This window comes from Mauremys mutica, chromosome 1 (assembly GCF_020497125.1).
Source record: "Mauremys mutica isolate MM-2020 ecotype Southern chromosome 1, ASM2049712v1, whole genome shotgun sequence".
Lineage (NCBI taxonomy): Eukaryota > Metazoa > Chordata > Testudines > Geoemydidae > Mauremys > Mauremys mutica.
In genome coordinates, this window is record NC_059072.1 from 319281917 (window position 1) to 319299779 (window position 17863).

The 17863-nt window shown below is 44.0% G+C and overlaps 1 protein-coding gene across 1 annotated transcript in view; it reads left to right on the plus strand.

The window, feature by feature from the left end:
* The window catches only part of FLT3 (fms related receptor tyrosine kinase 3), a 71805-nt gene that overhangs the window by 19871 nt on the left and 34071 nt on the right, over nt 1-17863 (plus strand). The window contains exons 3-8 of the mRNA XM_045016905.1: nt 4951-5156; nt 6383-6498; nt 11420-11537; nt 12605-12765; nt 14664-14803; nt 14886-15039. Coding sequence (XP_044872840.1) covers nt 4951-5156; nt 6383-6498; nt 11420-11537; nt 12605-12765; nt 14664-14803; nt 14886-15039 — 895 coding nt within the window. The remainder of the gene's footprint in view (nt 1-4950; nt 5157-6382; nt 6499-11419; nt 11538-12604; nt 12766-14663; nt 14804-14885; nt 15040-17863) is intronic.

Sequence of the window (17863 nt, forward strand, 5' to 3'; positions counted from 1 at the left end):
GTTGATGTACCGAGGATGGCTTAGCATGAATGTAGACACTGTGTTACCTATGTGGATCCTAACGGTCCCCAGTAGTTTTCCCACACTGCCCGACACTGACCACTCCGATCACGATTGTGAACTTTACTGCCCCGGGGTCACAGAGACCATAAGGCCCCCTGCCTTTAAAACCCTGTGAATTTTTAAATGCTTTCTCCTGATTGTCCAGTACGGTGAGCACACTTAGTAGCTCTCCATTGTTGTGCGCAGCTGCCCAGCTGGCCATGCTGGCTGCACATGTCAGACATGCTCCTGCCTAGAGTAGACAGGAGATATTGGATCTCCTGGGCCTGTGGGGAAAAGAGGCTGTGCAAGCACTGTTACAGAAACAAGGACATGTATGAGCAGATTGCATGGGGGATGCTGGAGAAGGGGTATGACAGGGATCAGCAGCAGTGCCACTTGAAAGCCAAGGAACTGTGTCAGGCATATCAGAAGTCCAGGGAGACCAACATTCAATCTAGTGCCAAGCCACAGACTTACCACTTTTACAAAGAGCTGCATGCTATACTTGGCGGAAACCCCACTACTGCCCCACACACCACCATGAATACCTCCAAGAAGTCCAAGTCACAGGCCCCTGGCATGAACAGTGAGGACAAGGAGGAGGTGGAGGAGGAAGAGGAGGATGGGGGACGTGCAACCGGGGAGTTCAGCTATGCTGAGTGCCAGGACCTGTTTGAGACTCTACCGCAATCCAGTCAGTCCTAGCAGTCGAGCTTGGGCGAGCCTGATGCAGGGGCAGATCCTCGGGTAGGTGTGTACATTTATTTCCCATTACAGTGATGGTACCCACAACTTAACAGGACACAGCTATCAACTTTTCATGAATTTACTTGTACTAGAAGAGGTAGCGGTACAACTGAGAGAGGCAGCGCATGACTCTTGCATTTGGGGAGGCTGGGCACAAGTGCCAGAAGCTCCCTAGAAGTGGGAGGGGCCACTGGCACCTGGACTGTAGCCCCACTCACCGCTCCGCCCTGAGCGGTGACTGCACTCCACCCCCGCTTTTCTCTGAGGCCCTGCTCGGCCTGTTCCCCAGAGTCCCTGCCCCCGCTCCGCCTCTCCCTGCCCCCGCTCCGCCTCTCCCTGCCCCCGCTCCACCTCTTCCCTCAGTGCCCTGCCCCCACTCCGCCTCTTCCCCCAAGTTCCCCTTCCCCTGCCTGCCGCTTGCTCCTCTCTGGCCCCTCCCCGAGTTCCCTGCCGCTTGCTCCTTTCTGCCCTCTCTTGCCTTAAGGGCAAGTGACAGGGAGAGAGGGGGAGCAAGGGTGGGAAGAGGCAGAGTGGGGATGACGCCTCGGGGGGAAGAGGCACAACGCGGGAGGGGCCATGGGGGAAGAGGCCGAGCGGGAGTGGGGCCTCGGGGCAAAGCACAGGATGGGCCGTAGTCCAGCTGCCGGTGGCCCTCCACTTCTTGGGAGCTTCTAGCGGCGGATCTCCAAAGGTGGCAAGCTGACGCACCTCTAACGGGGGTGCTTCTTATACTGGCATTTCTCCCAAGCCCCTTAAGCCCACCACTCATTGGTAGCATTGTTATCTGCGTTTTATTCCCCTCCAGAGTTAACCAAGGGGGCGGTGTATGTGCATGTGGAGCAGTTTGTTTAGGTACAGAGAGATGGCCCTTGCGTTCTCAATGAAACTTTCATGCAGGTATTCTCAGTCCTCTACCAAAGGTTTCTAGGGCTGGCAGCCTTATTTCTTCCTCCCCGATAAGACACTTTCCCACACCAGTCAGCGAGAACTTCAGCAGACACCATTGCAATACACAGGCTAGTGGAAAATGGGCAGCAAATGCTCTCTGTGCCTTTGTTACCCTCTGGGATGAGATATTAGCTAAAATCACCACCACCCCATACTCATAGTTTCACGCAACCAAGCAATTCCCTCTTCATTTCCCTCACCCTTGGTGGACCCTTGTGCTGTGCAAAAGCAATCCCAAGCAGAAGTGTCAATAAGCCTGTCTTGTTTAAAGCTTTAGGGGAGCAAGGGAAGGGAGTTCTGAATCTTAACTTTCACTTTACATTGTGACTGTACTGACAGTGTTACCTCTTTTACCTGCAGCTCCTGCCATTGCCATTGTGGCTTTGAGGAATTCCCCCCACACACCTGCAGAATGATTGAGCCAGATAAGGAGAAAGAAGAGGACATGGGATGACATGTTCAATGAAGTCCTGCAAGCCAGTGCTGCATCAGACTGTGAGCAAAAGGTCTGGAGGGTGAACATGGCAGACAGCCTGAGGAAGGAAAGTGTGGACAGGAGAGAGGCCCAGGAGTCCCAGCAGGAAAAGGAGAGAGAGATGCATGAGGATATAATGGGGCTTCTCCAGCAGCAAAGGCAGATGCTGCAGACTCTTGTGGACCTAAAAGTTCAAAAATCACAGGCTCAACTCCCTTTGCAGCCCATGAAAAACTCCATTACGGCACCTCCCGACAGCCCCCTCAACATTCCATGTGGCTTCACTGCCTGCTGCCCTATCCATACCACTCCATCCAGCGGGACATGAAGGACAACCACCGCTTCACATACACTGACCTGTGAAAGCCACAGTAAAATGGTAAAATGGACATGAATGTTCATTCCTTTGTTAAGCTCTGTTCCATTATTTTATTAGGTTTTTAATATATTTGCTTTTACATTGCACAGATTTTTCTTTTCCCTGGTTTTGTTACTGAATAAAATTCTATTATCTGGAAAATAATTCATCTTTATTAGTGCTGCAGAGCACCCAGCAGTTTTGAAAGCACTCACTTCCTTGTTACTGTATAGTGTGACCCGACTCATAGGATCAGTAATAAACACAAGTGTACTAATCAGTGTACTGTCAAATTAATAGGTGCATTATCAGTGTTATATTCACAGATGTACATCAAGCACCACACAATTCCTAACAGCTCCCAAAACATAAGGGCCAGGTAGAGCGCAGTACACCACAACGTATTACTGTGGCTCACTGTTAACGTGCTCTTTCAAAGCCACCCTGATCTATATAGCTCCACGTTGAGCTCTTCTAATAGCCCTCATGTCTTTCTGTTCAAACTCAGCAGACAGCTGTTCCACCTCTGCCCTCCACTCTGACAGCAACTTTTCCCCCTTTGCTTCATAAATATTATGCAGGTCACATCAGGCAGCTATAACCATTGGGATGTTTTTCTCACTGAGATCCAATCTTGTGAGTAAACAACGCTAGTGTCCCTTCAGTCTACCAAAAGCTCATTCAATTGTCATTCTGCACCTGCTGAGCTGGTAGTTGAATTGTTCTTTGATGCTGTCAATGTGGCCATTGTACGTCTTCATGAACCAGGGGAGCGAGGTGCAGGCTGGATCCCCCGGGATCACTATTTGCATTTCAATATTGCCAGTGGTAATCTGTTGGTCGGGAAAGAAAGTCCCTGCTTGTAGCTTCCTAAATAGTCCTGTGTTCTTAAAGATGCAAGCATCATGCACCTTCTCTGACCAGCCAACACTGATGTCAGTGAAGCATCCTTGGTGATCCACCAGTGCTTACATAACCACAGAAAAGTAGCCCTTTCTGCTGATGTATTCTGTGGCAAGGTGGTCTGGTGCCAAAAATACATGTCGAATACATGGGAACCCCATTACTACAAATCCATCTACTACGTTTTGAACATTGCCAAGAGTCACAGTCCTGCATAGTAAAAGAAGATTGAATGACCCTCCACACTTGCATGACAATGGCCCCTATAGTGGATTTTCCAACTCAAAATGATTTCCCACTGACCAGTAGTAATCTGGCACTGCAAGTTTCCACAGTGTGATCACCACTCGCTTCTCCACTGTCAGTGCAGCTCTCATTCAGGTGTTCCTGCGCTGGAAGGCTGGGGCGAGTTTGGCACACAGATCCGGGAATGTAGCCTTGTACATCCGCAAGTTTTGCAGCCACTGCTCATTATCCGAAACCTGCATCATGATGCGATCCCACCAGTCAGTGCTCATTTCTTGGGCCCAGAAGCCAAGATTCCACAATCTGCAGCTGCTCCATGAACACCAACAATAACCTTGAATTGGCTTTCGCTCTCTGGCCTCAAAGAAATCATCATGTTCCATGCTGATTCAGTTCTTCTTATGGCTCTGCAAATACTGAAGGATCATGCATCTTGTGCTTGCAATGCTTATGATGGTACTGCAGAGCTGTGCAGGCTCCATGCTTCCATCAGAGATGAAGGACAGTGAGGAGGGCCACTCAGATTCATTGGACTTTTAAAAAAAGACACACAAAATATGGGATATAGATGACATTATGGGATGCAGACAGTTGCATGCTGGGAATTTGACCCTTTGCTCCCAGTCAGCCCTGCACAGTTCATTTCTGCCCCACGATGCAGTGGCAAAACATCCCGAAAGAGTGCACTGGATGGTGGCGGTTTGCACACTGGGATACCTGCCCATGGTGCACTGCACTGTCCATCCACACAAGCACTCCTGGGGAATATGCTCAGCACTTATGCAAGGATCCAAGTGTTTCATACACTTGCGTGACAAGCTCTGGCAGCTTTATGCCAATGTGACTTGCGTCAACCAAAGCTTGTAGTGTAGACATAGCCTTAATCACTAGGAGAAAGTAGCACATTACTGACTGAACTACTACTAACTATGCTGTCAGTCCAGAAAGCAAAACTTGTTAGTATAGCACAAATCTTCCTGCATTTGTTCATTCAGTAGAATTAAACATATTTGATGAGCTAAATTGAAGAGGGAAACAAGAATGAAAGTATAGTATTAAGATTAGTTTTGTTTATAATTACTATGCATATATATGTGTTATCAATAGGCATAGGCATATTTTTAATAGAGTGAAGTGTTTTCATAGGTGAGCTTCCTTTTTAAATGTTTAAATCTGAAAAATCGAGTTACCACCATAAGACACAGCAATCTGTTTTATTGCAATGCAGATGCCTAGTATTTCAGAAGATCTTGGTTGTGACTTGAGTTCTCAAAGCACAGAGAATGTCTATGAAACAGCAAAAAGTGTGGAAGTTGACGTGTTTGGAGACATTGAATTAAAAGTGATCATGAATATTTCAGAGACCATTTCATGCCTTTGGGTCTTCAAAGAGAACCAAGCTGACTGCAAACTCTCACTGGACTCAGAAAACCGGTAGGTAAAGGGTTGTACTGAATCAAAAAACCTAAATGGGATACTTTCATTAAAGAATGCAAATTGGATATTTTCTATATGAGAAAGCTTATTTATCATTTCTGTTCACATTACTTGTTATATTCCTAAACCTATCTTAATTATTATCATTACTAAACTGCATGTTGCTAATTGCTGTTTATACAAATATGCACTAGGAAAGCAATGAACACTGGCATTATAGTTTACAATATAGTGATTCTTTGCATTTGTATAGCATGTTATATCTGAGGATCGCAACAGACTTTACAAACATTCATCAATTCAAGCATCACATGCTCAGGTCAAGGAAACCACGGCACAAAAGGTTAATGCAATGCCTTGCCCAAGGTTACACTGCAGATCAGCATCAGAGCCTAGAATACCACCCTAATTCTCTTGACTGTGTTCTAGCCACAAGTCCATACATCCACCCAGAGAGCTGAGAATAGCTGGGGTAGGACCAGAGGCCTAGTGTAGATGATTCCCTTGCAGGGTGAAACCCATGGGATGGCCTCTTGGTGAGGAAATCTCCATGGGAATCCTGTTGCATGGGCCCCGATTCAGGAAAGTACTTGAGCACATACTAGTCTATCCCTATTCAGGACAGTACTTAAGCAGAACTTTGAATCGCACTTGGGACGAGTGCTTAAGTGCTGTCCTGAATAGGGATGATTACATGAATCAGGGCCATTGTCTATGAAAGCACTTTGGAGACTGAATGTGCTGCATGTGTGTTGAGTACCACTAGCCTAGAATTCTGTTTGCATGGATTAAGTGTAATGCCACTGTATTCTTCAGCCCACTACCCTCTATCTCAGGGGTTCTCAACCTTTTACGTTCTGAGCCTCCCCCCTCCACCCCAAACATGCTATAGAAATTCCATGGCCACCTATGCTTGCATATAAAAGCCAGGGCCTGCTGTAAGGGGTAGAAAGCAGGGCAACTGCATGGGGCCCCACTCCCCAGCCCCCCCCCCAAAAAAAAGCCTAAGCTGCTCAGGCTTCAGCTTTAGCCCCGGGGTGGCAGGGCTTAGGGCAGCGTGGCTTTGGCTTTCTGCTCTGGACCCCAGTGGCTCTAATACCAGCCCTGCTTGGCGGACCCCCTGAAACTTGCTCACGTGGCCTCCCAGGGGGCCCCAGACCACTGGCTCAGAACTGCTGCTCTGTCTGACATGAATGGTCTCTAATCTATTTTCTGTTTTACAGATATGTTGTTTCGCTGGCCTTTGCAAAAATAAAAGAAACTCAAACTGGAAAATACACCCTTGCAGTTCAAAGTGAAAACAGTAACTACACAATAATGTTTCCAGTTCTCGTAAGGAGTAAGTATGTTTCAAAGCAAGGAAATCAGTCTACCAGGGAATCAGCTTGAGAAGGGGGAGGCTGAAGCCTGTAACCAAACCCTCTCTAAGCAGTGAAACTCTGTCAATTCTACACTCCATGAGACTTCTCCCTTCCTCAATTGTCTCTCCTCCCTCTCTTTCAGTTCTTGTATTGTGGGCTATTTTTCTTGTCACTTATTTCATGTATGGCTGCCTCATTTCCCTTGGTTCATTGTGAAGGTTAAAAAGGTTCTGAGTCACTACGTGTTGTTAAAGATGACATGAAAAAGATTGTTTTTAAATGGGACTTGTGCTCATTTCTCATTCTTTGTAATGTATTATGCACCATACACACACACACATGGACATGCACATGCACAAACCCAAAACAAACTATATTAAAAGAACATTATTAAGATTGCAAAATCAATCACCCAAAAGTTAGGAAATGCCAGTTTGAAAGTTATCTGTATCACCTTAATTTGCCCCCCTTGTGCAAATGCATTACGGTACAGTCCTTAATTACATGATTTACTGCCTCATTCAGTGCCCAGGGTGGATGGTGCTTACTTAATGAACAGCTATTCAGAATTTGCTATCCTCATTGTAAAAGTGGTCCCATGCTTTATTTATACTATTCAAATGCTGTTCTGAATCTAGAATTACTAATTTCCTTGTGGGCTTTTCTGTCTTGCTCATCACTATAGTATCTGAGAGAGTAACAAATGTTAATTTATTTTCACAACACCCCAGTGAGGGGCAGTATTATCCCCATTTCACAGATGGGGAACTGAGGCACAGAAAGATCAAGATCAAAAGCATCCACTAATTTTGGGTGCCTAATTTGAGAAACCTACAACCTGATTTTTCAGAGTTCTTAACATTACATAGTGCTTTACATGTTCAAAACACAACTCCCACTGATTTCACTTGTAGCTGTGAGTGCACCACACTTTGCAGGATCTCAAGCTGGGCACCCAGAAACACACAATTAGTGACCTCCTGTGTAAAGTTTGGTTTAAGTGACTTTCCCTAGTCTCACCAGACTCCTTGTCTCAATCTACTCCTTTCCCTACTCCCTGGGTGTGCTCTTGACCCGCTTTATATTCAGATCAGATTTTTTCCTCCTCTGTGCTTCCTGGATGCCAGCAGAGGGATCACTGAGAGAACCAAAGAGACAGGTGCCCTGCTGTCATCTTCAGTACCCTGAGCACCTGGCAGGAGCCATTACAGGGAAAGAGTGGCTTCACCCCGTAACCCTGGCTTGCAGCATGCTCAGTCACTCTGTGAGAATGGTCCATGTGTACTCACAAGGAGCTGTGAGAGGCTGAAGCATGCTCAGTGAAGATAGACTCTTCAGAGATGTTAACTGTAAACTCTAATCTCCATTGAGCTTGTGTGAACTGAGATTTTTCATAGGGTTATAACTTGGCCAAATGTGGGTAGATTTTCACAGGAGTAGCAAAAAGCACATCCCTGGCAAACTTGCCAAATTTCAAGTCCAGGCTCCCAAGCATCAGGGCACTAGAGCTTTTTAAAAAAAAGTCACTTTTTTTTTAAATGGACAAAACAGTGTATATTTCCCTAGCCTTGTTCTTAGAAATGACTGAACTGTTTGGGCTGAAATTAAAAAACTCAGCCTGGGGCAGAATTGTCCCATTGGCATAAAAAACTCTCCTGTCAACATAGCGCTGTGCCCACTAGCGCTTATGTCTGTGTAACTTATGTTGCTTAGTAGGGTGGAATAGTCACACCCCTGAGCGACATAAGCTTTGCCAACATAGGCAGTAGTGTAGACAGCCTTATAAGCAACAGGGTCTTTAAGATACCTAAAGTATGAATCAGGAGCAACTGTCAGTCTTCTCATCAGAAATTTTAACTTCATAATCACAGTTGAATTTAAAACAAAATCAGTGTTTTCGGTTTTAAGTGAAGTCATCATCAGTCTTGGTGCAATAAACTTTCAAGCATAGTCCAAACTGCGAAGCTGGCAGGCTCAGGGGATTGGTAATGGTTTATGGAACTTTACATCTCTAGGTTACAGATTTATGGTGGTGAAGTCATTAATGACTTTTCCACTGTGTATATGAAATGAGTTGGTTAGAAGTAGCACTCCTGCATGCAGTCTCAGTAGATTCTTCAAGGGTTTAAAGCAAATAGATTCAGAAGCTGATTTTCAGAGGTATGAGAACTCATAACTCCAGTTGAAGTGAATGAAAGCTACAGGTGTTCAACACCTCTGAAAATCAGGCCTTAGGTTACCTTCTGATTCCTACAGGCAGTTCCTTGAAGTCAGGGAGATGGCACATTTACCAGGTCAAGGTTGAAGAGCTTATACAATGAGGACCTTAGACAAACAGTTCCTTACTTTCCTCAAGTGTTAAAATCACTTGAAAAAAATATTATAACAAACAAAATGACATAATATATTATGAGCTGAGCAAAACAATTTGGCCTAGTGTTGTTAACAGCCTAAATATGAGGTATGGCAAAGCTCAAATATCCAAAGGCCAAATTTTGTTCTTGAATGCCTGCGCATTGCTCTCATTGAAGTTATTGCTGTTGTTGGGAGTATGGGTATCTGAGGGTAGATTTTTTGCCTTCTGATTTCATCTTGTACTTTGTTTATGTGTAATACAATCAGCCTTCTCAGTCTGACACCTGCTGTCATTTTTCTATCATAACAAGAAATGTTGATTGGCTACTGCTTACATATATGTCTAAATCAGTGTTGGATTCTTACCTCAGGAAGTCTGTCAAGATTATTTAAAGTGACAGACTTGTTTGGTTTATAAATCTATAACTCAGACATAAAATATATATAAAAAAAGAATGAGGAGTACTTGTGGCACCTTAGAGACTAACAAATTTATTTGGGCATAAGCTTTCATGGATTAAAACCCACTTCATCAGATGCATGGAGTGGAAAATACAATAGGAAGATATATATATATATACAGAGAACATGAAAAGATGGGGGTTCCCATACCAACTCTAATGAGACAAATCAATTAAAGTGTGCTATTACCAGCAGGAGTAAAAAAAAACGTTTGTAGTGGTAATCAGGATGGCCCATTTCAAACAGTTGACAAGAAGGTGTGAGTAACAGTAGGGGGAAAAATAGCATGGGGAAATAGTTTTTACTTTATATAATGACCCATCCACTCCCAGTCTTTATTTAGGCCTAATCTGATGGTGTCCAGTTTGCAAATTAATTCCAGTTCTGCAGTTTCTCATTGGAGTCTGTTTTTGAAGTTTTTTTTGTTGAAGAATTGCCACTTTTAGGTCTGTAATTGAGTGTCCAGGGAGGTTGAAGTGTTCTCCGATTGGTTTTTGAATGTTATAATTGTTGACGTCTGATTTGTGTCCATTTATTCTTTTGCATAGACGCTGTCCGGTTTTGCCAATGTACATGGCAGAGGGGCATTGCTGGCACATGATGGTATATATTACATTGGTAGATGTGCAGGTGAACAAGCCCCTGAAGGTGTGGCTGATGTGATTACGTCTTATGATGGTGTCCCTTTAATAGATATGTGAACAGAGTTGGCAACGGGATTTGTTGCAAGGATAGGTTCCTGGGTTAGTGTTTTTGTTGTGTGGTATGTGATTGCTGGTATTTGCTTCAGGTTGGGGGGGCTGTCTGTAAGAGAGGACTGGCCTGTCTCCCAAAGTCTGTGAGAGTGAGGGATCATCCTTCAGGATAGGTTGTAAATCCTTGATGATGTGCTGGAGAGGTTTTAGTTGGGGGCTAAAGGTGACGGCTAGTGGCGTTCTGTTACTTTCTTTGTTGGGCCTGTCCTATAGTAGGTGACTTCTGGGTACCCTTCTGGCTCTGTCAATCTGTTTCTTCACTTCAGCAGGTGAGTATTGTAGTTTTAAGAACGCTTGATAGAGATCCTGTAGATGTTTTGTCTCTGTCTGAGGGATTGGAGCAAATGCGGTTGTATCTTAGAGCTTGGCTGTAGACAATGGATCGTGTGATGTGGTCTGGATGAAAGCTGGAGGCATGTAGGTAAGTATTGCAGTCAGTAGGTTTGCGGTATAAGGTGGTGTTTATGTGACCATCTCTTATTAGCACTGTAGTGTCCAGAAAGTGGATGTCTTGTGTGGACTGGTCCAGGCTGAGGTTGATGGTGGGATGGAAATTGTTGAAATCCTGGTGGAATTCCTCAAGGGCTTCTTTTCCATGGGTCCAGATGATGAAGATGTCATCAATGTAGCGCAAGTAGAGTAGGGGTGTTTAGGGGATGAGAGTGAGGAAGCATTGTTCTAAGTCAGCCATAAAAATATTGGCATACTGTGGAGCCATGCGGGTACCCATAGCAGTGCTGCTGACTTGAAGATATACGTTGTCCCCAAATGTGAAATAGTTGTGGATGAGGACAAAGTCACAAAGTTCAGCCACCAGGTTTGCCGTGACATTATCGGGGATACTGTTCCTGATGGCTTGTAGTCCATCTTTGTGTGGAATGTTGGTGCAGAGGGCTTCTACATCCATAGTGGCCAGGATGGTGTTTTCTGGAAGATCTCCAATAGATTGTAGTTTCCTCAGGAAGTCAGTGATGTCTCGAAGATAGCTGGGAGTGCTGGTAGCATAGGGCCTGAGGAGAGAGTCAATATAGCCAGACAATCCTGCTGTCAGGGTGCCAATACCTGAGATGATAGGGCGTCCAGGATTTCCAGGTTTATGGATCTTAGGAAGCAGATAGAATACCCCTGGTCAGGATTCCAGGGGTGTGTCTGTGTAGATTTGTTCCTGTGTTTTTTCAGGGAGTTTCTTGAGCAAATAGTGTAGGTTTTTTTGGTAACCATCAGTGGGTTCACAAGTGTTAAAAGTGTCCTACGCATTAGGAAGTTGGATAATGATGTTTCCAAAATATTGCAGCATGTCTGAAAATATTTGCATTACTTTTAATAGGTAAACCAAGGAAGCCCTATTTTGTAAAAAGTGAAAACTTGGGCATTATAAACTGCATATCCGAAAGCTACCCTACACCAGATATCGAATGGTTATTTTGCAGAACACCTGATGACAGGTATGGTGCATATAATGCTACCTTTTTTTGTTTACTGAATTTTAAGGTGCAAGTCTTGATTTCTTTCTAAGCCAACAGACTTTATACAGCATGATGTACTTATTTTTGATGTGATTGAACCTGAACAACTGAAGGAGAACTGTGGAGTCAGATTTTGAAAGGAGAATGTAATGAATGCTCTCATAAAATTTCACACACTCACAGTGTCCTCAAAAAACTACATGCAAAAATTGAGTGCATATGAGTGCAATGGGCGAATTCATATTTTTGTATGAGCTTCAGTGTATTCTTGGAAAATTGGGCCAATGTATACTTTTGGAAACTTTAGGCACCCTAGTCTGAAAATTTTGGCCCGAGTCCAAGCATTTTCACTTGACATAGCTAATATATTAAATATATTTCTAACCCCATAGCCCTCTATTTTCCATTTCCCTAAAACCTAGCTATTTTGAGAATGAGTGGGGGTTAAAGGTGGGACGGGTGTCATTAGAAATTTTCTGTCTAAGTTTGCCTTTCCTTGTAGCTTGAAGTTTTGTGTATGATAAGTGGTTCTATTGGCAACATGAATATGTTCCAACATATCAGATCATGAGTAAGTAAATTCAACATTCAGTATGTTGTCATACAGAGTGCACGTGTAACAGTGTGGATATCTGTCCCTCTCGAGTGTCTGGACGACACAGGGATTTATGAGTCTTCAACAGCCTTCAGACTACCAGTACTGTGTCTTCTAGCTCAAGTAGTAGAGGCTCATAGTCCAACATCCTGGGTTCAGTGCAGTCCCAGAGATGTAGGGTGAAATCCTGGGCTCATTGAGTTTTGCCATTAACTTCAAAGGAGCCAGAATTTCACTCATAAAATTACAAATATTTACACCTACCAGTATAAGCACGAATAGTGTATTCAGGTAATATCAGCTCATTCTGTTTATAATTTCCCTAGCTCCATTGTCCTTGTGTTTTGTTTTATAATCTCCACATTTTCTAGTTCCTTTTATTCAACTACAAAATATGCCAGTTTCCTTACTGTTGTTGATATTCATTAAATAAATGTATGTGTAATTACAGTTGCATCAATACAAATCGTAAAGACAGTAAAAGAAATGGGAAAGTATATGGAGTCCAGGAGGTGCCACGTGGCTATTCAGCAAATAAGTTATTTCAAACAGACATATGGTGCTGCGCAACTAATGAGCTGGGCAGAGAATGCACCAAGCTGTATACAATAGGTAACATAACTATAAGATTTATTTAAATAGGGACCTAATCCTGCCATTGATGTTAATTGCAACTATTCATTTCAGTAAGGTTTGCAAGACAGGGCTGTAAATTTGTCATCACTGGAATAAATATGTTTAGAGGTACATTACTAGGCAACACTAATGTAATGCTGCTATATTTCTGTCTCATATTTATCTCCTAAGTTCTAATGCTTATTTATAGTTAGGGCCCTACCAAATTTACAGTCCATTTTGGTCAATCTCATGGTCATAGGATTTTAAAAATAATAAATTTCACGATTTCAGCTGTTTAAATCTCAGATTTCACAGTGTTGTAATTGTAGGGGTCCTGACCCAAAAAGGAGTTGTGGGGTGGTCACAAGGTTATTGTAGGGGGGTTGCGGTACTGCTCCCCTTACTTCTGCGTTGCTGCTGGCGGCAGTGCTGCCTTCAGAGCTGGGCAGCTGGAGAGCGATGGCTGCTGGCCAGGAGCCCAGCTCTGAAGGCAGAGCCATCACCAGCAGCAGCGCAGAAGTAAGGGTGCATGGTATGGTGTTGACACCCTTACTTCTGCACTGCTGCTGGAGAGGCCAGGTGCTCAGAGCTGGGCACCTGGCCAACAGCCATTGCTGTCTGGCCGCCCAGCTCTGAAGGGAGCACAGAAGTAAGGGTGGCAATACCACGACCCCCTTAAACATGGGCGGCGGGTATAATAGGCCAGGGCACGCTGCCACCAGACACCTGATTGCAGGTTTGGCAGGTGAAGTTTTTGCTTTATTATGCCCCATGCAGGTTCCGGGGCAGCTGAGAAGGTGGTATGTGCTATTCAGCTTCCTGGTTTCATCAGTAATCTCCCTGGACTCCAGAGAGATTACTGATAAAGTCAGGAAGCTAAGTAGCAGATACCGCCTCCTCATTCCCTGCATAGGGCATAATGAAAGCACAGGTTCTTCTTCAGAAAGAGATGCTGCATTTTTTTTCGGGTGGCTTGGGGTCTGGGGAGGAGAGGGGAGGTGCTGCCGCAGCTGGCCCGGGGCTCCTCCAGGCAAGTGGAGGAGAGGGGACGACTTGGGCCTCATCGGGCGGGGGGAAGCTCGGAGCTCTCACCCCAGGCAGGTTGGGGTGGGGCATGTAGCTCCAGTCATGGGAGGGGACAGGGGGTCTTGTGGCTCTAGCTGCAGGGGATGGGGGGCTTGGGGCTCCGGCCAGGGGGGCATGGACAGAAGGGGTGGAGCTGGGGGCTAGCCTCCCTGAAGGGGGGCTCCATCCGCTACCCATGCCCCTAAAATAATTTTGCAAACCCCTTGCAATTCCCTTTTGGGTCAGGACCCCCAATTTGAGAAATGCTGGTCTCCCCTGTGACATCTGTATAGTATAGGTAAAAGCACACAAAAAACCAGATTTCATGGGGAGAGTCAAGATTTCACGGTCCATGACGTGTTTTTCATGGCCATGAATTTGGTAGGGCCCTATTCATAGTACATTTAAAAACAAATTGTTGTGTTATTTTACATTTCATAAGTAACTGCTATTTTTTCAATAATAAAATACTTTAAATTTTTTTTGTAATACTGATATTCAGGTTTTTTTAATAAACTTTGATTAGCTTTATTCTATGCTGAATTGCACGCTGTGTGAATACATGGTTATTGCTGGATTTGAAAGTCAGGACAGAATTTGGTTTTATTTATTTGAATGTTAGACTATTATAATTAATTTTAATGTTAGTTATAAATCTGGAAAAATAGTCTGTTATTATTACAAATACAATAATAGATGCAAAACTATGGATGCTTACAAATGTGAAAATGGGGTGTGGGAGGGAAGGAAAAGTTTAAATAAATAATTTTCCCCATAGTAAAATATAATTTCATTTGTTGTTTCCCTGGTGTGTTTTCATTTCGCAGATCTAAATGAAAAACTTGGAGGATCTTTACCAGAACTCCTTCTTAAAGTTGGGGAGCCATTACTGATAAGATGTAGAGCTTTTTATGAAAACTATAAATTCAGATTGAAATGGCATTTTGAAAACAGAGAATTACAACAGGTAATAAAACAGGATTCTTTTCACATAAGTAATAATGGACAGTACCACACAATATTAAATATAAACCTTTATTAAAAACTAGGAGCGCTGGTTTGAAGAAACAGACTATCAACAAGACTCCTCTATGGTACGGATTCTCTATGTATTTGCCTCATCAATGGGAAGAAGTGATAATGGGCATTACACCTGTTCTTCCACAGAACATCCAAATAAAACAACTTTGGTTACAGTCTTAGGTAATTCAGATTCATGTTGTTAACTTTGTGCCATATTTTTCTTTTAGTCATTCAGCTGTTTGCTTGCATGTGTATACACTATGCTTACAATTACAAAAAAATCCTGTTTCTACTTGAAGTTGAAATTGGAGATAAGCCAGAACTGGATTATCCATATCCCTGCAGGTGCCCCACAATCACACCTGCTCCCAGGTTATTTGCATTACTTCTCAAAGACAGTAGTTCTGGGAGTGACACCATGTGGCAGGGTGATGACTCACTGGCGCGGCACTTCCTGCTGGTCATCTCGGGAATTAGCTCTTCCAGCCCGGAGTGCCCTCTACAGGCCGAGTGTCTCACCTGCCACTGGCCCCGTGTCACTCCCAGACCCCGATGCCCTTTGCCGAGGGGTTCTGCCCACCACAGTACCCCCTCGCTCTGGGTCTCCCCTCCCAGGGGAACCCCCAACTCTCTATCCCCACCTTGCCTCAGTGGCTACTGCCAGTCTCCATTTAGCCCCCACTCACTGGGGCAGATGGCAGTCTGTAAACCACTCATCATCGGCAAGGGGAGTTGGACCAGCTGCCTATTCCTGGGCTGCCCCTCGGCCCTTAACTCAGCCTGCAGCCTGGGGCTTTGCTAGGCTGGAGCTCCCCAGCTCCCTCTGCCCTTCCCCAGCACTGCTACACCCTAGGTACCCTCCTCAGCTTCCCAGGCAGCCAGGTCCTTCTCTCTCTAGAGAGCTGAGAGAGTGTGTGTCTGTCTCTGGCCCTCAGCCCTCTTATAGGGCCAGCTGTGGCCTTATTGGGGCGTGGTCGTACCTGTGGCTGCTTCCCCCAATCAGCCTAGCATTTCTCTGCCCCAGCCCTCTCTAGGGCTGCTTTAACCCCCTCAGGGCAGGAGTGGGGTGACCACCCCGCCACACACCACCATAACATTAATTTGAAGTCTAGCCTATACACTGTAGTCATCCTTTCAGTATTATTTCCAGAAACAAAATAATTCAAGATGGCAACTGCAACCATTTCAAAGGGAGGCTGGGGATGTAAAATATTGGACCTATCCAGAGGGTTTCCAGATACCCAAAGTTTCCTATAATTAAAAATTTCTGAGCAGGTTTCACCAACCATCCTTTAGAATTATCCTGTTGACCTTCTAACAAATACAGGAGATCAATTTTAAATTAAAATTCAGCTTGTCCAGTTAAAATTAAAAAAGTCAGAATATGCAAAAGTTAAGGTTTCTAAATCAACAGTAACTTGGTCACATTGTATTTATGCAATATTTTATTCCTGTTTTTCTTGTTAAATATGTATCTTAATATTTAATAATTTGTGCTAGCAAATATACATAACATATACATAACATACATTTTGCCCGTAGTCCGTAAACATTATAAAGTGCTTTTAAGTGATGCTCTACCAACATCAGGTCATTTTATTGGGCTGAATGGTGGCTTTCCCATGAGCCCACAGTAGGGAGCAGTGCATTGTTGTGCTCACTCTGGAGAAGCCCAGGGTGAGACTGTGATCCAGAGAGAGTGAGTCCCTATTGCTTTGGAGAGGGAGTAAAGTGAGCTGGGTCTTTACCACCCACTGCCTGTCCCTTTTTACTCCCTCATGCAAGGGAGGGACATATCATGTATGTGGACCCTGCTCTCCCTCCTGCACTGCTACTCATGATGCAAAGAGCCGGCTCAGGGGCCCTCGTATCACCTTACGTCCTGCCCCAGAGGACTATCCAGTTATCATTTATTTTACATACTAGTTGCTCTAATACATAACTTAGTTTACTCGAATCCGTATCAAGTATAACCTACATGCACAGGAATGAAATCCAGTTGTTCCAGGCATACAGTGGTGAACCCATCAACCCATTAACAAAGGCATGAGGTTGACGGCTTTCCCTCATAGAGCCCTGCTCAAAGGGAGTGACTACAGAATAAAAATTATGGGTAAAATGATTTGTGAAAGAGTAAATCTGGAAAAGAATTGAACCCTCTTTATAGATTAATAAACATGTCCCAGTTATGTCACAGAAAACAAATACTAACTTTCAGGTAAAATCCAAATTTTCTTCTTATTAAATTAACTACAATGTGATTATGACTACCTAGCCATGCTATGACTGGCCAAAGTGATGCACTAGGGGGCTTAGGGCTGTCTCCACTGCAAAGAAAAACCTTCAGCGCTGATAGGTTTCAGAGCCCTGCTCAATTGACTTGGGCTTGCAGAGCTTGGGCTGCAGGGCTAAAACTAGCAGTGTCAACATTTCCATTGAGGCTGGAGCCCACACTCTGAAACCTGGCAAGGGGGGAAGCCTTGGAGCATGGGATCCGACCTGAGCGGGAATGTCTACATGGCAATTTTTAGCCCCGTAGCCTGAGCCCCACAAGCCCAAGTCAATTGAGCTCTAAGACTCACTGCTGCAGGTTTTTCGTTGCAGTGTAGAAATACCCTTAGATACTTCAGTAATGGACACCATGGAAAACCCTACAGTAGTAGCTAGATGCTGCTAGTAAAACTGGATGGTATTTTTTTTACCTAAACATTTTTCAGCAGAAAAATGCAGATTTGGCAACACTGAAACATTTTGTGGGTTCCTATTGATTCTGCCAATTTCTTTCAAGCCTGGAAAATAAAACTAAAATAAATAAATCAAATTCAGGAAAACCTGAAATGTTTCAGTTTGAGGTTTTTAAAATGAAATGTGTGTATTTTCCTATTGAAAATGACTTGTTTTGAAATTTTCTTTAATTTTATTTTAAAAAATTAAAATGTAAAAATAATGCTTAAAATTGAAACAAAACATTTTGGTTTGGGGAGGAAAAATGTTATGCTTGACC